The 24,041-nt window shown below is 39.4% G+C and overlaps 1 protein-coding gene across 1 annotated transcript in view; it reads right to left on the bottom strand.

Moving 5' to 3' along the window:
* Positions 1-19,384, bottom strand: part of MYO3B (myosin IIIB) — a 202,841-nt gene extending 183,457 nt beyond the window's left edge. The window contains exons 1-3 of the mRNA XM_035896172.1: positions 19,363-19,384; positions 18,349-18,414; positions 18,100-18,139 (exon numbers count right to left, since the gene is read on the bottom strand). Of these exons, the coding sequence (XP_035752065.1) occupies positions 18,100-18,139; positions 18,349-18,414; positions 19,363-19,384 (128 nt within the window). The remainder of the gene's footprint in view (positions 1-18,099; positions 18,140-18,348; positions 18,415-19,362) is intronic.
* Between the last annotated feature and the right edge of the window lie 4,657 nt (positions 19,385-24,041).

Raw genomic sequence — 24,041 nt, 5'->3', positions numbered from 1 at the left:
GCCAGACTTCAACTTCACTGCAGCGCCCCTGACACACTGCTGGGCAATGGGTTGAGGGCTCATACTAGCCCCCAGTCCCTCTAACCCTTGCATTTCATCCCCTAGCCTGTCGCTGGCAAGCCCGATAGGTTTCCCTTCACATCTAGTTTAAAGCCCTGTCAATGAGCCCCGCAAGCTCCTGGGCAAAGACCCTCTTCCCCTTTTGAGAAAGCTGGCTCCCATTTGACGCCAGCAAGCCCGGTGCCGTGTAGACCGTGTAGATACAGAATGCAAAGCAAAAGTAAGGACAATTTGATGGAGTCAAGTCAAACTGCTCTCAGGCTGAAATAAGGGCAAATGGCATGCTTTTTTTTTTTTTTTAAAGCAGAGATAATTTACTAACTTAAAATAAATCTTGTAAAAGTTGACCAACCAAGACAAACCAACAGGGTAAGGCAAAAAAATATTAATAGGCTTCAGCCACTGACAGTGTTTCTTTCATTTATCCATGAAAAGAGATATTCCCCATCAATAAAGTCAATTTCATGGATTTCTTCATAACACCTGGATTTTTCTATTTTGAAAACCTTTCACAGTCAGAACAAATTAAATCAGACCAGGCATGACAGACTAACTTAGACATCAGTCTGGCAAATGTGCACATAACATTTATCTACATTTTAAAAAAGTATTTCCCCATAAGATAAACATTAGAATCAATATCACCTGTTAAGTGTCCCAAAGACAAACAGACTACACGTACTGTTTGATACAAAAGATAATGTAAAAGAAATAGGAGTTACAGACAGTGCACTAATCATTTTTCCCCTCTGAACTACAGCTTTCCAATTGTATTCTATGGTTCTAAAGAGCCTCAAAATTGCCATCTGAAAAATTATGTGGTATCCTGGAAGTTCTACTGTGATCTTTACCTATGTTTTGAAAACAAAATAAAAATCCCAAGCTCTATATAGAATAACTACACACAGATTTTTTAATGATCTAATTACTTCCAGAGTAAAATCAGCAACTTTCTTACAAATTTATTAATCACAACTATCTTTCTCAGAAATTATAGGGACAAGAGGGACTCATAAGCAAGAAAAATAGTGCCAGAAATAGCTTTACAATTACTGTTCTATTTTCAGTACTGCCTTACTCAACTTCTATACAACAGCGATTTGCCTATTGCCTTCCAACAAGCACCCTTTTCTAGCTCACAGTAAACTGAGATATCCGTTAGAGGTTTTGAAATTAGTAAGTGCCTCACTCAAGCCTGGTGCTTTCTAACAGTCATGGTATATAGTACTAGACAGTTTTGAATTCTAATATAGCTGGTAGGGACATAATAGCAATACGAGTCAATACTAGTGAAACAATATTGAACATACTGTTTCCATATGAACAATTCATGCACTTATTTTTGGGCTAATTTTTGTGATGTTCTATTTGTCTAACCCCTCATCTCTCTTATGAAACAGCTGGCTTACACTCTTCTGGCATCTACACAGACTGTGGAAGAGTAAGAATGCCATATTCAAAATCAAGGTATTTTACTGTTTGTAGGGAGCATTATTGCTTCCATACTAAATTAATAACTCATAGATAAAAGAATTCAGAAGGTGAAGTTGACATTATCAGCTATGGCTTCACCCAGCCATGACAGCCCCTATTCTGCTGGCTAGTAATGGTCACACCCAGACAGCTACCTAAGAAGCAATTGTTAGAGGAATTAATGAACCACTGAAAGGCACAAGAAAATCAATAGTCAGAACAGCTTCCTCTGCTAGTCTCCTCCTGCTGTTTCTCACCGGCTAAGTTAAAACAAAGATGATGTCAATATTTTGAAACAAAGCATACAAAAGAATCCATCAACACACCATCCAATAACTGTTCTCAACTGGTTTCAGAAAGAGAGACTGCAGAATGTGATGTGCATAGTTCTTTCCAGGATAAAGGTCCGTGATGGAAGGAGATGAAGGAGAAGGATAAAAGTATGTTCAAAAGCTGTTATTGATGCTATACAACTTACAAACAAAACCAACCATACTTTAACTGATCACATCACTTCACTAGGACAACATAGGGGAAAAATAGGATAATCAGGAATAGAACTGCTATTATTTGTAGGTGAAAGGTAGATCCCTGAAAGCACTCCTGCTAAATTCAGCTCACAGAACAAGTCTCTGTTGAATATACAAACTACAAAACTGACTCTGAGTGTGTTCAATATGGAGATGGAGAGGATGTAACTGGGAAACATGTTCTCCCTTTCCACATACTCCAACTTAAACTTTTTACTAATTATGCTTACATACATTCTCTTTCTGCACATAAATCCCTTAAATTTAGATATGTCTTTGTTACCTTCTTTCCTTCTGCTTCCTTTATAGGGATGGATTACATAATCTAAGCTTTTAGACTTGTAATATCAACCACAGGGCCAAAATAGTGATAACCAGTGGCAATGGATTATGTTCAGATGCTAGTCTCATCTTGTCTATGCTTCCAGTTCATCACAGCATGAAACACAACCCCATTCCTAGGATCAACCGTAATAAACTGCCCACAAAACATCTACTGACATCATGGCAGAGAATTCTAAATGTCACCTCCTTCTCTAGAAATAAAGAGAAAAAACAACCATTTTTGAACATTTCAAGCAAATGGTGAAAATTTCACACCACAACTCTTAAACCAGTCTGAACCACAAACATTGGTAAGATTATAATCTTAATTCAAATTCTTGGATTAAATGTTTGAGTCTAAACCAGAAATCTCTCCATTAATATCCTGGAAAATGCACGGTAGGAAAGATGTATGTGCCTAGTCCAGACAATCCAGCTGCATGTTTTCATTTAGATTCATTGCATAATGTTGCATTACAAATTTTGGTATGTCAATTCTTACTTCACCCTTATATTTATGAGTAAAACATTAACCTTTGTCCAATAATGATCAATAATTTCTGTATTGTTCAGAAAAGACTACCACTCTGGGTGGGCAAATACGTGCTCGTGATCAGCCAGTTTCATAAACAAAAAGATGTAGGATGCATGTAGGCAAAGGTAAAGTACAGCTTGGCCCCTGACCAGCTGCCCTGCAAATCTAGTGCTCTTCTTACTGGGTATGCATTTTCAGTCTTTCTTGGAGGCCTGTGTCAGATCAGGAGGCACTACTGACACAGTTGCTGGGTCACAAAGAAGTTATTTTATTCCAGAACTATTTAGCACCTCATCCTGCAACGCCCTAGCAAGTGCTGCAACACTCTTGATAAACTTCCATCTTCCATGGCGTCCAGGTAATGCTACTGGCACCTCAGGTCCTTCATAACTGCATCTCCCTCAAAAGTCAGGTTTCTTCCTGCTTCCCAGGAATTCATTCTGAAGTTGCTTCTCTCTTTCCAGAGACCCATAGCTTCGTGTCATCTGCTGTCTACAACAGTCATACCAGTTTGCTTCACCTGAAGCCATTTTTTAGTTGCATGGGACTTGCAAGCAGTGTAATACTAGCCTTAAAGAGATCTGCTTAGCATGCAAAGAATGGGACCGTGCACTTTAAGTTAAATTAAACACTGCCTCAATCTACTGCATAATCAAGAACAGAACAAGCAACCACTGGGGTTTTCTAGAGTAGGAAGGTCTTAAAGATGAGGGTGAACTCAAACTTTTTTAATAAAAATTATCGCTAGTACTTCTGAAAGTTTCTTGATGCTTTGATTTTTCCATCTAATCTTCATTGATATCAAAGGTATTGTATTAGTAATCAAATTTCTGTTAGAATCATTCAACCCCACTCATTTTTGAAGGATCTCATAGATACAACATGCTGAATTGAATATGCGCAAAGCTGAAATGTAGCTAGAGTGAAAAGATTTGTAAATAGTAATTCATGAAACTAAGAAAGCCACAAATGAACTTGTTTCATGAGCAGTGAAACCAATTAATTTGATAAATCTGCATCTTTTTAATTTCCTACCTTCATAATAATTATAATTCTTTCTCTCCTCTGATACCCACAAATGACATCTGCTGTAGCTAAGCTGGAATTGTTAGCACATGGATGGAACAACCAAAGCAGAATATATCAAGCATAAAATTCAACCTGTATCCCTCTCAGAGGGGACATGCTTATGGTTCATTCCTCTAGCCTGACACGGATTTTTATGAAAACTGTAGAAACTTCCTTATTTGGAGGATTTCTACTTCTCTATCAAATCTGGCTGCAATCTTTGGTGAGAAAGGATTTTCTCACAAAATTTCAAAAGACTGTTTCACTAAGGTTCAACATAAATATCCTAAGATCAGTGTTGAACTGGAAGTTAAGCAAAAAAATGGTCAAGCCAAGGCATATAAAGATCGTATAATTCTCAGAGATGACTAGTAAAGCAAATCTGCACTTCTCACTAATATGCAAGAAATGTATTTTCTTCTGTTTTCACAAAATTAGCAAAACGTATTATTAATTTCTGGGAGGTACTCTGTATTTAAGAAAATGTATAACAGAAGCTGAGACCAACAGAGAAAATTGTATTCAGTGATGAAAGACTGAATGCTTTGCTGAGATTGAAATTATTACAAAAAATCATTTCCTGCACATAGTAAACCAAATATTTTTGAAGAGTTGTCTTATCCTGTGAGGTAAAAAGTACCTTGCTACATAGAAATCAACAAAAATTTCTAGTGAAGTTTTGAGTACCACTGAAAATAAAGCCCGTGATAATTCATGAGGAAATATAATACATTTAATTTTTTTGACCGCTAATTAATCAGTTCCATATCTACAACTCCGAGGACTAAATGTTTAATAAAATTATGTACCTAGTCAGTTACCATTATATAGTTCATAATTATTACATTATAAATGTAACAACGAAGACCAGAAAGACCCACAAAATATTAAGCAGAAATGATTATCCAAGACCATATCCAAATAACTGAAAGCCAGTTAAGATCAACAACTCAGGAAGTTATAACCAATGGCATTTCTATTGCAAAAATGCTATTTATATTAGCTATCTAAATAGAATATCAACAAGCAAAATACATTAAAGCAGTTACAAATGACTAATGGCTAACACATCAATTTCACCTCAGGCTGGGAACTCAGCACTAAAATGAAGTTTATAATCCCATGAGCCCATTCAGTTATAAACTGCAGGTGGCAAATCAAGTGACTATGAGCTACAGTCCCCATGTGTGAAAAATCAATACCTGAGGTTTTCTCCGCCTCCTTTGGCAGTAATTTAACAGGGCAAACAAGAACACAAGTGTTAGTGTTAAAATGGAAGGATGAAGGGCTATAACAGAATGATGACCCTTAGACCAAAACCAGCCTCTTCACTGTAGTCTAATCAGAAAAGCTTGATATGCTTTGTGTACAGATGAGGAAAAAAATTAAGACAGATGTAGGATAAACCTGGGAAGAAAATAACTGCAAACTCACATTAGCAACCTGTTTTCTGAAACCAGCTTATCTTTTATTGGATTTTTGTCCCGCTAAGGATGTTGGAATTCTTCAGGACTAAGACAGTTTCCTCACAGGGAGTGCTTTTATCAGCCAGTGCTGCACAGAACTGTGTGCTCTGCATACTGGTTCCCGTGCCCAGTACTAGATAGACAATACAGTGTGTGTTAGCTTAAGATGCTGTCATGAAGGGTACAGATAAACTGGTTCAATCCTAGCAGCTTCGATTCATTAATACTAAGAATCATTGTGACTCTAACTGATCCTGAGCCTGATCTATTTATCAAGTCTTTTACATGCAGGAGCTGAGAAATTAAAGCCACTCAGTCATTCACAGAGAGTGAGCAACAACTGCTTAATTTTTTGAAGGGATCTTCCTATTTTTTTGGCAATATACCTTAATTGTATAATGTAATCAATCATAATTCATCACTATAGTTTTCCAGTATTACCTCTACAGCAGTTTTATTCTAATGAGGGTTTTTAATAAGAACACTCTCCTTTATCCATAAGAAAAATAATAATAAACTGTTAACCATGATACAAAGAACATCTCTTAGTGCTGACAATGACTCTTGCTTAAGATGAAGTATTTTCATCAGTGAGCTAGTTGTTATGCATTAGCAGCATGTGTGCAGTAGCCTAGCGTGACACCAATTTGCATAATTTCTCTTCTCTAACAGGCTTCAAAAATAATAATAGGCATATGAGATAGAATCCATTAATTTTAAACTTCCTTCAGCAGCTATCTTCGTAGAGCAGTTATCAAAAGAACCTTTAAAGAATTAAGTTTAACAAATTATAAATGTATTATTCGGGTTATGCTATCTGGGCCTATAACCATCTTAGTTGAGTTCAGTAACAAAGACCAAGGCAAATCCACAAGCAATTGGCTTGACACCTTCCCAGCAAAAAGACTGACCAAAAGTGGCTGGACAATACCAATGTCCACTGCTGCTCACAGTTAATTACTGAACTTGAAAATCAGTTAGCGATTTTGGGGTGCAGATAGGTAAAAGAAAAGGACAGATAGTGATACACACAGAAGCTGCTCAGAGCTGTTCCTATACCCATACACATTAAGTAACACCTTAATCTATACAGAGGAACAAAACCAACTTTGCTTCTTGCTGATCTGAACCCAAAAAAGACCTTATCATTTGTTAAGATTTAAGGCAAGCAGAAAGATTGTGTTAGCAAACTCTGACGGGAACCTAGTTTCAGGGGAAAAGAAGTGAAAATAGCTTTTCACAGTATAATATAATAACTGATGGACCTTCTCTTAGCTTCATGACTTATGCATTTCTATATTCTGACTTGCATAGCAAAGAACATTGCTGCAGTACTCTGATTCTCTCAGGTACTCAAGCCAGTAAGAAGTCTGGCTTTGTAATTTCGAAGAGTAACTTAGACCTTGGTACACTTTAGTATACATTCTAATATATAGTTATCAGGAAGAAAGATCTGATTTGTCTTTATCACAGAAGGGAAGGTGCCTGAAAGTCTACACAATTTACATATAGGCCTAATGTCCACTAATACAAAAACACATTACCAAAGTACTCAGCTATCCCATTGTAGGAAAAGATACAAGCACCCCAGGAGAACCAGCAGATGCCAATATGGACACAAGCAAAAATTCTCAGATCTTGCTCCCACCAGGTATATCACACTGAGAAGCACTAATCAATTTCAATTCCTACTGATCCGGGGGATTTGAGGGAGATTAACACCTCCAAGAGCTGTGATCTTGAAGACAGAACAATTTATTAACAACAACAACAATCATCCATGAACTTTCAGAATAGAATTTAAAAACAGAATAAAGTAACAAACTGGCCTCTTCTCCCAGATTAACTCTTGGGCTGCTGCAGATCCTCCTGAAGAAAGTTAAGAGAATGTCTGAACTTAATTTACAAAGAGAAAACATGACAGATAAGGATGCTGTACCATGCACTGGGTACAGTAACTATGACCTGGAATAACCAGCCTTTAGCAGTTCATTAGCAGCTATTCACTTTTCTTTTACATAATGTTCAGTTTATGGAACAGCACTGTGTTCAATACTGTGAGTGATGCGGTGTAAGGATTTTATTGTCTTATTTTAGGATGCTCCTATTTACTAGATAGCGTTATAAAGAGAGTTTACATTTCAGATACAATCCTAGGTGCTAGGAGAACTTGAGAGATAGTCTTGACTGTAACTCACTTTCTGTACCATAGAAATCTTATTTTATACATGCTTCGGGTTCCCTGTTTGCAAATTAGAAAACTAGTACCTTTCAATGTAACACCTTGTATTGAAAGGTGTCTCCTACGTAGACATCCCCAGCTACATCTGTCTAAACATTACAGCAATATTCTGTTGCAATAGCCTTCACAGAAGTCTCATCAGCTGTCCCCAGGTAACGGTGCAGAGGCAACCCCACAGACTGTGACATTTACAAGTGTCCCTTGGGGCTCAGAGTGCGTGCATTTTGGCTTCTCTTGTCACACATGTGACTTTGTGGACCAGCTCAGCTAGCCGCAGAGGCATGCTGGCAGCTTGTTCTCCAGTGCCTTGAAACTCTCTCTCAGAGCTCCAAAACAAGGGTTTTTTTAAAGATATGTGTGAGGTGAAATAGATATATGCACACACTTAAGAGGGTTTCTGAAAACCCCTTTAACTTAGCTATTACAAGGAACATAAATAAACAGTCAAAACAATAAACATCTTGTTTTAAGACTTCACTGTCTCAGCTTCCTGGCATCTCAACCTCTTTCAGCTTCTAACTCGCCATAACCCAGAGTCCTCAATCTCATCTTTTGAGCTTGTGCCATTTACTCTGAAACACAGTCACAGTTCTTTTCTAAGTCATTCCTCCTAATCTCTGCAGCAAGCACCCTTTTTGTGGAAAGAGAGGCTGCTTTTCCTTTAAAATGGCTGATAAGAATCCCTCTCCTTTAATCTTCCAGCCTTCCTTGTTAGGTGGTTCCTCTTCAACACACTGTGTGACCTCCCAGTTTGAGTTTAAAGCTTGGTAACTGGCTTGTCACACAGAGTATTCAATCCTTTATTTAATGACAATCACTCATCAAAATTCCATTTTTCCTCTTCGTCAGGTTTTGGCCACTGCAAAGTTTATTTCATCCAACCTGCTGAAAGCAGAAGTACAATAGGCAAGGCAAATACACCCCCATTCAAAATGATGATTGTACTCTGATAGACTTACACACAGAAACTTCCCAATATCTAACAGAAATCATATATTGTACATAGATTCCCTAAATTGTCCCAACTGTCAATACACTTATATGCGCATTTCTGTAAACAGATTTTCTCACATCACTACTATTCACAGAATGGAAGGTTTGTTACCCAGCTTAGAACAGCGATGGCTGCACCAAAAAGATACTCACTTGAGGGTGTTCCAGCAAAAACAATATATTCTGCTGCTTTTTTGGAAATTGCCATATCTGATTTATATCCTCGTGGTATCAACTGTACAAAGGTAATTTTCTATAATGAATTATTTATTTCCTGTTGTAATCAGACATCTGAGATAGTCATAAATATTTATATGTCCAGTTAATTCGCTAATGAAAACCAAACTAATTCTAAAAATGGGATGTTATCTCAGAGGCGTGCTGACCTAACAGTCTGCTCAACCTTTACATTAGTGAAGGCAACCAACATATGGGAAGCAACTAACAGGAGCTGGAAGAAACCTGATCTTGAAAGCATGGTATAGGAACAGGCTAAGGTATCACAACAGAAGTGCATATCCTAGAAATACTACCTCACTTTTCTCTACCTATAATTTCCCAATTGGTAAAACTGGCGACAATGTCCTCTACTCCTTTGCAATCCTTGGGCTTCTCAGCAGCATTCCAGAGAGATTTCCTCTTCAGCAATGGAAATGGCTCTTCTTAGGCACTGAGGTATTGGCTTGTGCACTGGCCTGTGCAACTCCTATATCCTTTACAGCCTCTAAGAAATGTTATAGGCTGCTGGCTGCCTGACAGTAGTTCAGAACCATCTATGGATTGTAAGAGCCTGTGGGCACAAATTTCTTGAAGTTAGCTGGCTGTATTGATATCATCCCTCATTCAAACCAGGTCAACGTAACAGCTAATAAAAGGATTTATTTACTATATCCACAATAGACAATGCAGCTTATCAAGGTTTATAAAATCACAAGAAAACAGAAATTAAAAGAAACAAGTCTACATCCACCTAGACTCAGATCAGTCTTGAAGTGTCTTCTTATCTAATAAACTCACAGTTCTTTTTCAGCTTATATGCCCCTCACAGAAGAGAATCCTACTTTGGCAAGCACTTTTGCTTTATAATCTATCCCCACCTCCGGGCCAATTTGCCTTTGTCCGCTTCCCTAAAAACACAAACTACTAGTCATTTATCTAAGAAGGGAGTAATCTGTTCCTCCATCAAAATATTGCTTCCCACCTTCTGGAAAGGCTGATGGCTTTAGGCCTGATGTGAAGAGTCTCACCTGCCCCATAACACGCTTTAGTGATTATTCACATTTGGTTCAACTTTTCATAATCTGTTAGTCCACTGTGAAGTATAACGTTAGCTGGAAAATATTCAAACCTGAGACAAAGCCCTTCTATATGTTAACTTTTAGATTTTTATATATTTGTTATGTTGTAAATTAACAATCATACTTTAAGCAGACACGTAAATAGGATCAAGGCATGTGTCTCATTTAACTGAGTCTTTTAACAGAGGCTGTATGTGATAATAATGAACGTTGCTGGAGTTAGATACTGGTTTAGCATACAATCCTATTTTTGAGGGATGCTGTAACAAAGCATTTCCAAGCTAAGACTACAGATCCCTTGTCTAGTTCAGTCCAGAACACAGTGGAAACATTGCTCTCATGAGTCTGGAAGCAGAGATACTACTGCAAACACTAGGAAATAATGTTACAGGCTATGAACACTGCTTTCCTCTCATCACTACTGAGAAAGGTCAGCCAGAAAAAGGCCACAAAGACTGGTGCTTTTGAAACTGCAAATTCACGTATCTTAGCTCCAAGGGCAAAAAAAAAAAAAAAAAAAAAATACCCCTCTGACAGGGACAGGTTAGAAAAAGCCATGCTCTGCTGGACTTGTTCTCTGAACAATAACTCTCTCTTTCAAGGACTTCAGACCTATAGTGATTTCAGAAATAACTCACTGTCCTCCTAGGCTCCAGGAACAAAAAAGGAGGAAAAATGAGTAGTTGTAAACCACAGTTCATTCTGTACCTTCAACTACTGGCTGCCAGTGAAAAAGGAAGAAAAACTTGAAGATGACAGTCAGATTCTGAAGCAGTTCTGGTATTTGCTAATTCAGATGTAAAAAGGAAGTACAGTGCGATGTCACGAAACCAGAAGGAATATGGTACAACACGTAAAAATGAAATCCATTAGAGGTTTGGCTTTTGCTATTGTGTACGAAGAAAATACTTAAAAAACGCGGCTATCAAAAGATGAAGAGACAATCATGCAAGTTTACAACTTAAATTTAAGTCCCTGATAAAAGATCCTATCATGATCACTCAAAAGGAAACTACCACAAAATCCAGAATTAATCCTTGACAAGGCATTGATTGTGTCAGCAACTGAAGTCATCCATGCCAGAATGACTCTTGAGTGGGCTGTACTCCGACATAACAAAGGTGTTCAGGAATCCAAAATATTAGGAGAAAACGGACCTGCAGCAGACAGGCATGTGAGTTCTGACTCAAGCATGATCAGCATTAAAACTGCTTATTGATTGCAAAAACCAGCACAGAATAATGCCCAGCACCTGCAAAGAGACATAAGCAGCACGATGGATTACATAATTTTGCAAATGTTTGCAATGTCAGGGCATCTGCTTCTCTTGGAAGCTGCATTTAACCTGAGGCCACCAACTTTGGTCCCTGCCCAAGCTCCTCTACAGCCATGCCTCTGCCTGAGCACATACCCCGTTCATCCAGACCCAAACTCTAACACATGGACTTGATCTTCTGGCCAGGCCTTGCTGCTACAGACTTGCCTGGCAGTCAGTTGTTCACCCTGGCTGCCATCCCTGGGCCTGTCCACCTATCCTGGCTTGGGTCCTGCCAGGATGCCCCATGCTCAGTGAGGCCATTGCCCCCGCTGCCTCACTGGCACCCATGGCTCCCGGCTCACCTACCCTTGCAGGGCAGCCCAGCCCTCACTGCAGAGTGCCTACTGGCACTTTACCCAAGCCTTTTTTCAGGCTAGCTTCCCTCAGAACACGCAAAAATTTGCACGCTTTTCAAACCAAAGAGTAGCAAGACCTGCAGATCTACAGATGCTTGAGTACATATCAAGAGGCAAAACCAGGGAGATCCAACAGCCCTATTAACAGATCAGTCAGATAGATACATTTTCCTCATGGTCGCTATTTTCACCTGCTTAAAGGAAGACAGATGAAGATACACATGCTACAGTGTTGCCTGGTGCTAACTGTTAGGATTCATAGACTCTTAGACTAAACTGTAGCATCTATAAATTATGCCAGATACTGTTTACATAGAAAATGCTTATTGAAATCAAAAGAAGTGTGGTATGGAACTTGTAAGGCAAATATTTTAAGGTAAGCAAACTCTTTTTTGTTGGGGTTTTTTTTTTTCTTTTCTTCCTTCACACAGAGTAAGCAAGCATTTGAGGCCATAAGGACATACTGTTCTTAATTGAGTAATTATTAAGACAACCAATATTTAACTACACAGAACCCCACACTGCAAAGCAGAACTCTATTTCAGGACCTGCTTTAAAAAAATCCTCTCTCCTTAAACCTATTTTCAAATCTAATTATTTTCTTCCTTCTATTAAATGAACAGCTCTCGCAAAACTCTGGCAATTTTGTACGTATTATTTAACAAAATTGGTCTTTGCCACAGATTATAAAATTATTCTGATTTGTACGTCTCTGGAGTTCATAAACACATAAGACTGAGTTTGAATGGTAACAAAGTATTCTTCTGGCTGATGAAATATTCATAGCCATTTGTCATCAAGACTTTAAAAAGGAAGAATATAGCCTTTTCACTTTTGTTCAGTAAAGAACTGGCAAAGACCTTTCCTGCATTTAATTTTGAATGTTAAGAGTAAGATGCCTCCTCAAACACTCCAAATAATTTCCCTTTCCTGTACCACACAGTTCAGGAGATATTTAAGATTTACTTGGAAAGATGACTCCATTTTTCAGGTAGACAAATAAGGTTTATATATTTACACCATCCAAAATTTAATGAAGTTTTCATCATTGAAATTTCACACTACTGTGTTTTCTGCATCTCTCCAGGTGTATCATTGTTAAGACTCAGAAAAGTCAGATTAAATAAAGACAGAAAACTACATCATAGGCCACCTTACAACTATTAAAAATCAACTATAATAAATTTCTCATAGTGGTAGTACAACATTCATGACATTCCTTACAATAAATAGTCCCAGCAGCAGCAATTCTTGTAACTTCTTTTTACAAAGACATTGGTGTAACTTGGTGGCAGCACTCCATGCACTTTTTACTGATACAGACAGAAGCACAACTGTAGGTAGTTTTCGCATTAATTTTCTAACCCTTATTTAGTTATTTGCTTTAGGACAAGCAGAGCATCTGCAACTGACTGCATTCAGAGCTGAGGAAAGCATGACAAAAAAGCTGAGTTCTTAGAGGAAAAGGCAAAACTTGCTCTCCAACCTGCTTCAGAAGTACAGTGAGCATGTGGATAATGGGGGACACACACACCAACACACCAATGAACATAGTCACTCTTACGAGAGATCATGAGCATGGAGACAGTAACCAACTAAATGATGAAAAGAAAGAGGAAGGTGAAAGCCACAGGAATGGCATGTTACTGTAAGAGCTTGCTACAGCAGTGGGGCAGGGGGAAGACAGCAATTAAATCTGTTTCAGAAGAAAAGTACAGCATGACATTTTACAGATCTAGAAATACACTTGTGTGCAGTGAATTGTTTCCCTCTGTGTACCTCTGAGGACTACAGTAATTAAGGCAAACACCTCCTTCAGAGCCCCACCAAGTAATAAAATTATTTATTGAGCCCTCACAGCACTGTGGTGCTGATTGCTGGATCCCTCTCCAGCTGCTTCAGTAGGTCCCACTCTACTTGCCAGCTTCCTGACTTTCAAACACCTCATCTGCGGCCCTTGGATTGCTTTACTGTGCAGTGCTGATTGCCTCCTCTCAGTCCCAGGGGGTTTCCAGTTTCAGTTTGGTTTAAGATTATACTACCAGTTTTCCTGCCTCATGCTTGTTATCAGAGCTTGTTATTGCTCTCCGAGCAGCTGTTTGTAGTCCTTCCTTCCCAAGTGGTTAATATTCCCTTGATTCTCTTTCAGACAACTCATGGTAAAATGCAAATAAGAGTTGAACAGAAGTTCTGCTGCAATACCCGAGTTTGCACTGTACCTAAGTTTGTGCGTGCATGTGTTATCAGCAGCAAACTCAGGTTAATCAGATGTCAGAGCAAGCTGATGCTGCCAATCAAAAGAGAATCTCAGATTAACTATCTCCAGAGAACTATCTGACAACTGGAGCCTACTAGTATTTGGCAGTTACAGCCACCCTGTGGCTTCCCACTTCAGGAACACCTTGCCAGGAATCAGGAGGAATGACTACAGCATGTGGAGGCAAATAAGAGGAAACCTTAAGATAGCTGTACCAAGAACCATACCTTGAGGAAGTGGCAACATTGCAGTCTGCTTGTCCCTGGGGTAGACCTGAAGGCTAAAATGCTGTTTTTCCCATTTTGATTCCCGTGGAGCTAATCAGTTCGCAAAAGATGTGCCCCTGGACACACAGACTTTTACATGTGAAAATATCACCCTAATTTATGAAGCAGGGAGCAAGGTGTAGACTCTTCACCACAGCTGTTTACAGAAAGAACATTACCTGATTGAACAAGTACTCGAAATTGCATTCTTAGCCATTCATAGAATCATAGAATGTTTTAGGTTGGAAGGGACCCCTGGAGGTCATCTGCAGTGAGCAGGGTCACTGCTAACTAGATCAGGTTGCTCGTCCAACCTGGCCTTGTACATGTTGCATCCTCAGTCTTTCAGCCCATCACAAAGAACGCTCGCCTTCCAGCTCAGAGTGGATGAATTTTCTGTTCCAAAGGCCTTTTCACAGATTGGTCAAAAGAAGGTGTTCATTTCACAGAAGCCAGTTTGCTGCAATAAGGGAGTGTGAAACCAAGCACATTTTCTCAGCAGTGCTGCTGAACTCTGTGAAGCTCCCAGCTGAGCAGCCTTATGCCATCAGAAATCACGACACCACCTTTTGTCTAGCTATCAAACAAGCCAGTTTCTCTGAATTACACCATATACATTATTACAGTCAGTTGTGAGTGTCCTTCACTCTTGAAACTGGAAAGAGGCCAAACTACTACTAGTGAGAAGCAGCTTACCCTTAACAAACAGCTCAGCGACAGGTTGTTTGGACATGCCACAAGCAAGACAGGATTGTCCCATGGCAGAGGTGAAATAACTGAATGTTGGTTACACAGGTGGTATCCAGACTGCCTATCTGACATATTTGGACATCAGGAACCTGAAGGTGAACAGCTTCTGCTCTCTCTATACCTCCAGGTTTTTCTAGCTTATCTCAAGGTTAATGTATTAACAAGCATTCAATAACTGGCACAGGGAACTTTCCAGTAATTTTTCCTTTTTCTAAATCAAATGGCAACTATACTGGAGAAGAACTGGTAAAAAATGGTTTTTAAAACAAAAGTTTTCATAAGGTGACAGATGCTGCAAAATCTGGGGTGAGCTGTTGAGCATTTGAAAGCAAACCACTTTCCACCAGCCAGAGTCTTGGTGTGTTCAGTAGACTGACCCTCAGGCCTTCTTAACCCTACATGACAACCCCTTCTCTGGAAATCATTGCACCACACTAAGCTATTTCTCCATTTCCATTTTCTCTCTGTTTACGGTAATTCTTACTTTGTGTTAAAATTTACTGCCAATTAGATAATTTAGGATACATTTACTCAGGAAAACAAAAAAAAATATGATAGATCCTGAAGAAAGAAGTGTTTCTGAAACCTCTAACCCTGACTGTATTTCAGGCCGAAATGAACTACAGTTCCCTTTTACTCTTCAGCTCATGCTAGGCTGGATAACAGAGAAGAGTAGAAGTAGGAAGACCATGAAAGAGACAAGAACCAGAAACAGTATTGGTCACCAAAGAACAGTAGAACAAATTATTCTTATAGCTCAACTATTGTAAACCATTTTTCTCTTTCTCTGACATTTGCTCAATGCCTAAGCTGAGGATAGAAGCATCAGAGAACACTGAATCAGGAAACTCTCCACCTGGCAGCATTTAGTAAAATTCTGCTTGTGCAGGGCAATATTTGCGAAACAATAGATGGGATTGTTCTTTTTCCAAGTAGTAGTCAAATATAAAGACAAGATACCCCTTGGGATCAGCATCACTCTTCTAGTTCTATACCTACCCAGGAAATTAAAAGGAGCAGAGACAGCACTCTTTCAAACAGCCTTAAGCAGTGCTTTCTGTTGTTTTAGATTTCAATGCCAGGAAGAAAATTTTCCCTAAATATTCCTCTTTTCCTTTATTATCTACAAAAAAAAGCCAGAGATGCCTCTACATTTTTATATTTAAATAAGACCTCAAGTCTATTTTTGTGTACATCATTTCCATGTGAATCTCAAATCCGTATTTAGCGTCAACCTTGCAGCTGGACTCTAGCAGCCTATGGTAAAACAAGTGCCCTCCCCCTTTGCAGGATACCTCCCCCACTGCAGTATATTACAAAGCCTTTACCAAAGCATTTACAGTATGCTGTCTGTTAGCAACACAGAGTCCTCCTAAAGAATTGTTCTGCAAAAAACTTTTATCTCCTGAAAGGCCTAAGTAGAAAACAGCACACCTGGAACAAGGAGATGCATGACAGCAGCTAGAAAGCTCTGTTTGAGTCTTGCACACCTGGGTCCAAATGCAAGAAAGAGGAAAGGCTGGGAAGGCAGCAAAGATAAGGCGCAACTGCATGCCTACAAGTTCAGTACAGCCTCCATGGTAGAGCTAGAACTGTGTCAAGGGCAGTGTAGAGGGTTTACTTGGTACTATGGCAATCTGACACACTCGGGCCTTAGGGCAGCCTTAGAGTAGGTATCATTGCAACACTCCAAGATCCTCCACCTAGTCCCCAAAATGTTTACTATTTGCAAGTCACAAAGCATTTCGGAGACGAAACCGTGGCATATAGTACAGATCACTGTGCATTCTATAGATATATCTATCTTGCAAAGACAGCTTTGTCAAGGACACAGGCATCTGCTGGCTAATAGGAGTCAAACCTTTTATATACACGGATAACTGCATATCTCTGCAAAAACGTGCTAATCTAACTACATTATGTCTTGCAAGAGCGAAGATCACCTTAGCGCGACAGTGCCAACTGTCTTGTCATTAGCTCCATTATCACAATGACTTAAAAAGAGCTACTCTTGTTGCTATGCACATACATAAGAACCCCATGCAAGAACTTCTTTTTTTTTAAGAGATAACACTTAGATACATAAATCCTTAGTTCTAAACTGTTACCTACAGCATTAATGTTCTCAGTGAAGTGATTTTATTTTTTTTTTAAATTTTTGATAATGAAATCCCTGGGTTTCGTTTCACAATAGGTTGATACTGATGGGGCTGTGAATCCTGATGAGAGAGTGAGCTACCATTTTATTTTTTTGGCAAAGAACCCAAGCAGGAAAAAGTATACCATGAGTCAATTCTTCAGACAGTAGTTATAATGAAAGCAGTACAGGCTGCACTCTTCACAATCCATTCTTTCTTACAGTATCAAGGTTGTAAAAGCTTATTCCTCTTCCAATACTGTAGGCACCGTCCATCATCAAACCCATCAACACTACAAACTCATAACTCAAGACTAGCAGCTTTTAAGGTACGATTTATAAAAATCACTCTTTTGAAGGAAGCTAACAGGTAAGGCCTGCAGAAACTAAGCACTGTATTCTTTTTCAGAGATGAGGCTGAAGAGTTGCCTAATAAATACAATTAAGAATTTTACCAGTCACAGACATCTGTATTTCATCATGCCATGCACCACTCAGTGCAAAAGTCTCTCTCTAGCAAGTAGTTTCTGAACAGCAGTAGAAAGAAAAGTTGCTGAACAAGCCCACAATCACACGGGCAGTTCTACCCTTAGGGAATGTTCGTGAATCGAATTAACATTTTAATGCAACCTGAGTCAAATACAGCTGTGCTGCTACAAATGTATGAAGGCCATATTCAGAAGCAACAAGTCAGTAACTGTTATTTTTAATTACATGTTATCAGTGAGTAACTTCCTTTCAAACGTTCTTGGTGTTACAATGAAATCAGGAGTCAGCTATTTTGCCTAACTTGATAGCTTTAATTTCATTGCTTGAGAAAGAAAAAAAGAAAAAGGTTAAGAAATACAGCTGCAAGGAGAGCAACACTTCACAGCTACTAGCTGCCCATCTGTAATATAATTCTGATGTGTTAGCAGAATAAGACAAGGACTTATCTATTTTGTGGGAAGGGAGTCAGCACGACACAATATATTTATTTGTTCTCCCGGGTGCCACAGCAAATGACGTTTAAAAATTCTTTCTTACCTAATCCAGTTTGCTTCAGGACTTGCTGTGTTCTCAGCTGCTGCAACAACAAACATAAAAAGCAAAAGCTTGACAGCCTTCAAGACACTTGAGATCTTTGGCATTTCTCCAGCTGTTTCAAAGTAACAGGCTACACAAGCTAACAGTTGTTGACATACATGAACCTGACTTCATGCATTATAGTTCTATTGCAAAGCTGACTAACAACGAAAGAGAATAAGGTGAAAAATGAAAGATTGCATTCCTTACCTGACATAGCTCCTGTTGGCCATATGCTGGACTTAGCCAAAGGCACTGTCTCGCTGAGCAATAAACCTAGAATAGGTAAAGGCTGAATTATTAACAAGAACACGAGGAGGTCTCAAAAGCACATGATGAATGAAATAGAAATTCAAAACTTACAGTCTGATTTAGTTTGTACAGGAAACTTAAGAGAGTTTTCTGAACTCTTCCTTAACTGATATATTTCAAACACTAAATGGCATACGGAAAGAAGCAGAATGATGCTTTATTGCAATGCAGGGGAATGATGAACACAATCCCTTAAACTACCTTCATACCAGACTGTTACAACATAGAATTTGACTATAAAGGAAATATCTGGCTTTTCTCACATGGCAGTTGTATACATTCCCATTCCACTGGTCACCTCTCTTTTCAGTCAGTAACTGCTAATGTGCTTCCAACACTGTGTTTTGGCCTCCAGCTTTTCGTACCTAAGACCATAGATGTGCTCTTCAAGCAACTTATAATTGCACTGATACAGTCTCTAAGTTCATAGAGTATTTCAGGTTTAAAATTGGGTCATCCAATTAACGGATTTCTGGGCAAAGGCTGGAACTTCTTTTACATAACTTTGTGTCTTTTGATACTGCTGATAGCAATTAGAAAGTACCAACCAACATAAGAAACCTTGCCAGGATGAAAGGAAAAATTGACATCAATTTCTCCTCTCAAGAGAGAGTTTTCTAGTTCCTCTGTATTCTGTTCTGCAGAATTCTTATTATTACTTGCAATGCCATGCAGCACACACTAATGATTAGGACAGCATTCAGAAAATGACATTATCTATTCAGACACTTCACACTGCTCCACCTAAATGCTAGCTTCCTAATTCTAGGGGTGGGAGACACAGGACTCATGGTAAGTATTCAAAAGTGAATATTCGCATGGAATTTGGACATTTAAACTGACACAAACAATGAGAAAATAGGACCAGCATGTGAAGCTGAGAGGGGGGTATCACTCAGGAAAAGGACATACCTGAAACTCTCTTTGCCTGCATGGTGCCTCTGTGAAACTGGGACTGAGAGCCTTAACTTGTTTACTCTACTTAAGTACCTTCCCCCAGTTGGAATTCACCTTTCTTTTTTACACCTTGCTCTGAACTCCCTCCAAGTTTGAATCTCAGGCAGGCAAAAGTCAAGCGGTTAGCTCTCGCATTTAGACACAAAGGAAGGTGGACAATTAGCTTCCATCTTCTGTGAATAAAACCCAGCTAGATACAAGGCAGAATGTATATATTTATTGACAGAGGTGCTATCTGCTTTACAGAGTCAGCCTTGCTATTGAAGACATAATTTTCAGTCATTGCACACAATATGGGAATAATAATTCAATGCAGATTAAATACAAACAGATCTTTTTTTCACCAAAATCCCCAGCTTAATATATTGTTGAAAAATTCATCTATGAACATTGACACCCCTGGAAATTACATCCCTTTCAAGTGTTTCAGGTTGCTTACCACAGAAATCTCTGGGGTGCAAGCATTGCTCTGTGAATTCAAGGAGTAAATGATTCCCTGTTGTTTCTACTGCCACAACTGTGTGTAAGGTGAAAAAGGTCCATCCAAAGCCAAAAAATGTAGTGTCCATGCAGAATGTTAGACAAACAGCTGCCTGAATAGAGTGATGACAACAATTCTGCCATTATCTCAGGTGGGCCGAATGCATTCAGCAGTGTACTGAATCCACCTCTCTCCACAGTCAATATGCTACCATCAGCACAGGAAGAGGGAAAAGAAAATTGACTCCAGCTACTGTAATCATCATTAGCCATAATGCCATCAGGATAAGCAGGAAAACAAAGATCCATTTTCCACAGCCTTACACTTTGTCCTGATATTCTGACCAAGAAAGTAGCGGCTACAGGAGCAGAGGAACAGTGAAAGATGCAAAAGGACATGTGCTAGCTGTAACTCTTCCCTTACTCCGAGCTATTTGTATCTCATACATGCTCTACTACTAAAAGCTACTCCTTTTATTAATTCATATCATGCTAAGTCAGGAGATGTTCAATTTCCTAAATGTTTACCTATTTGATAAGAAAAATTGTAAAATGAACTCAGTCCAGTGTTTTCAAATGTGTTGTTCTGCAAATGTTTCCTTTTTCTACATACAGTATCAGTATTCCCTCTCCACACAGTGGGGTACAGTCAGTGCCTGAGGAAGGAACAACTGGATGAAGGATGGAGAAACAGAGGACCAGCCAGCAAGAGGCTACTGGCATGCCTTGCTCCTTACAACGGAGCAGCAAAGAATGAAAAACCTCCTATTTCCTCCCACCTCCTCACGTGCCATTATCACAGGCCAATTCTCAGCTGTGTTCAGCAGAGCTTCTTGCCTGCTGTGCAGCATTCAGATGGGAAAGCTCAGCTTTACACTGTCAGACGTTTATCCCACAGTAGTGTCATTCTAGCCACAGTCATCCAGCTTTCCAGCTCTGACACAAGGAAAGCATGTATGGCCTTATACATTATTCAGAGAACTTCTCTTCCCCAGAGAGGGGAAAATTCCATGCAGAAATTTTGCATAATTAAACAACAGCAGTTTCTCAAGTTATTTTTCAGGTTTCTGGTGTGGCATGTCAATCCCCAAGGCATTGCTTTGTTAATCCTGCATCAGGTACATTGTGAGGTTTCCTTTTGCTGAAGTACTGCACAAAGCGGTCACATCTCATCACTCCAGACAAACCACCCTTTCCCCACTACTTATGTCCGATTACCAAAACAAGAGCTTTGCAAAGACATGAAAGATGCATGAAAGGCAGGACAAGCTAAGAGGGAACTAGCAGAAGACTGATTTAACACATTAGATGGTTGCTCCTCCATTTCTACCTGCAGAGCAGTCCCCCACTTTCCCCAAATGGCCAAACAGGTGCTTTCCTTAGCTGCACACTGTAACTCCTTGGATGACTAGCACCTTAATTGTACACTCTTCTGTCCTTTAGATTCTCATGCTGCAGCTCCCTTACCTTCTTCCTATCTCCCCTCACTGTTTTAGGAGCTACATGGCTTTATCAAAAAGCACAGTGATAATCCATCACAGCAAATGAGTCATCATATTTGATTCCTCCTGTTAACACTCTGAAGAACATGGCTCCATGTTTTAGTCTGTAATGTAGGAGTCTTTACTAAAAATGCCCACTCTGAACTTGTGTCCTGGATGATTGCCAGATACACTGCAGTTTGCTTACTCTGTTGCAGTACAGCTCAGTTTAATCTCATGGAAAGGAGTTAAACAGTAACAACAACATCAACAAAATAATTCCTACTGAATGAAGTGCTGATTGTTCCTGCAGGTGCAGAGCATTCCCAACTTCCCTGAAACAATCAAGCCAAAGGTGCCTTTCTGTCCTCTGGCTCTAAATTACTGAAGTTCAGCTGTAGAATAGATTGGTAAAATGTTTAGTGCTCACCTGGCCAGTTATGCTCAGGGTTTGTATGAGGCTTTTTTTCCCTTTCTCCTTTTCTGTTGCTGATCCATAAGTTCTCCTCTCATCTCATTTTCTCTTCTCTTGTATTTCCTTGGCTTAGATCACTAGAATTCACCTCTAGGGAAGGGAAGTTTGTAATGAAAGAGAAGCATGATGTATCACACTAAGTGTGTTGAGGTGACAGCTTAAAACTAGGGCTAGGGGGGAAAAAAAAACCAAACCACCAACCAATTTGTTAAGCAGAACAAAACCAAACTAATACTATAATTTCCAGTACTTCAAAACCCCTTCCTGAACACAAATGTTCTTTGATTACCCTCATAGCACTGTACAGTGTATCAGCCCTTTGTTCATTACTCCCTTCTCCTGCACTTCCCTTAGTGGTAGAAAGCTGGTAAAGACAGTAACTTCTGGTTTTGTGACAAAATGTTTCTCTTCCTCAGACAAGCCTGCACTGAGAAGCCCCCATTAGTGAGCCTCTCCAGGCATTAGCACAGCAAGAATCATTGTCTTTGTCCAATGAACTTCTTATTCTGAATGCGTTTGGCAAAAACACTGCAAAATTGGTCCTGGCAGCTCTTGAAGAAACCAAACAGCCACTGCACTGCTCACTAAATCTCTCTTCCCTGTAGTTAGAAAGTCAATAACACAGGTACAGTATTTCTTCTAATCAAGGATTTTGGATGGTACTGGATAAATCACTTACTCTGCCCATACATCAACAGAGCAGCACGTAATTCTGAGGAAGGAAACACACAGTGGCCCTCACTCTCAAATGCACACAAATGTATTGCTGTAGATAGTGTTCCTACGGGTTTTCAAGCGTGGAACACTACAGAGCAGCAAGTACCAGCACAGGAGAGGGCACAAGTTTATCTGTGTTTCCAAACCCACCTGCACTTAAATTGACCTTCTATTTTAAAAGGGTCTGAAATGGCTTTTAGAAATCTGTATCTACCTTGCCTTCTAGCCAGACTACCATATGAAAATCTTAGCTCAGAAGAAAAATAGCTCTGCTTGGTTCAAGCCACATTTTTATTTTTGGAATAAAACTTTAGTGAACTCTTCTATTTTTACTTCATGTGCTACAATGTCAATAATTTAGAGCAATTTGGATAAACACTGGAGGATTAAATGATAGAATGTTAGAAAAATAAATGCATTACAGTTTGAAACTACCATTAAGAACAGAGCTAGACCTCAATTTGGGGGTACAAAAACGGTCTAAAAAAGGGATTCCACATATTTTCAGACCACATTCCACAAGACTCCACAGTAGGTTAAGATACAACCAATTCACTGCTTCTGTCAGAAAAACCTCAGTAATTGCATCTAATTTGCAGACATCGAATCAGTATTATTATTCATCTTCATACTAACAGAAATTTCTGTACAAGAGCAGAGTTTCCCACTTAACAAGTTCAAAACACCTCAAAACAGAACACTGATCCTTGGTTTTCACAGTGCAATGAAACTGGAATTCCAGAGTGGAGATTTTGAAGGGCAGAATGAAGTGAAAAACCCTAGCTTTTAAATATGAAAATTAAAAAAAAAATGTATTTACACAGAACTGAATGCACTGCTTCAGAGAAGTAACTAGAAAGAGATTTTAAGTTAAACTCTTCTTCTTGATTTGTGTGCGGTACTGTCTATGGCTAAGGGTACCTTTTCCTTTCTTTCATTAGTAACTGCATACCTCTATGTACCAGGGAGGGAGAAAAGGGCAAATATATTTGCTTAAAAGAATTTATCAAATATTACAGTATTTGCAATGTATATTACAGTTCACTAGTTACTAGTAGGTCGCTTAAAGAAGTGCTATATACTAGAGCCAGGTCTATTTTGGTATTTAGGAAACTTACAGAGACTTTTCTTCAGGTATTCATGGCTTTGTCCTGATGTGCCTGAATCCTGTATCACGCCTACTTATTTCTTGCCTTGTAGTATCTTCTGCCATTTATAATCAGTTAACCGTGGAGATTTTTTCTGTTTGAGTATTGCGTACCGCTAGATTTTGGAAAAAATAAGTACAGCTGGTCGTCACCTGCAGAGGCAGGGTGCCCGCACAGCCTCAGCAGCAGTACTGGCACGGCGCTGCACACGCGGGCCCCTGGCCCCCCACCTCAGCGTAGCAGGCGCCGCGGCCTGTCAGCGGGGCAGAGGCCGCCTTCCCTCTCCTCCCCTCCCCGCCGCCATCCCCGGGGCCGAGAGCAGACTTCTCTGGG

Source organism: Egretta garzetta, unplaced genomic scaffold (genome assembly GCF_000687185.1).
Source record: "Egretta garzetta isolate BGI_Z169 unplaced genomic scaffold, ASM68718v1 scaffold16, whole genome shotgun sequence".
Taxonomy (NCBI): Eukaryota; Metazoa; Chordata; class Aves; order Pelecaniformes; family Ardeidae; genus Egretta; species Egretta garzetta.
This window is presented reverse-complemented; position numbering and strand designations above follow the sequence as displayed.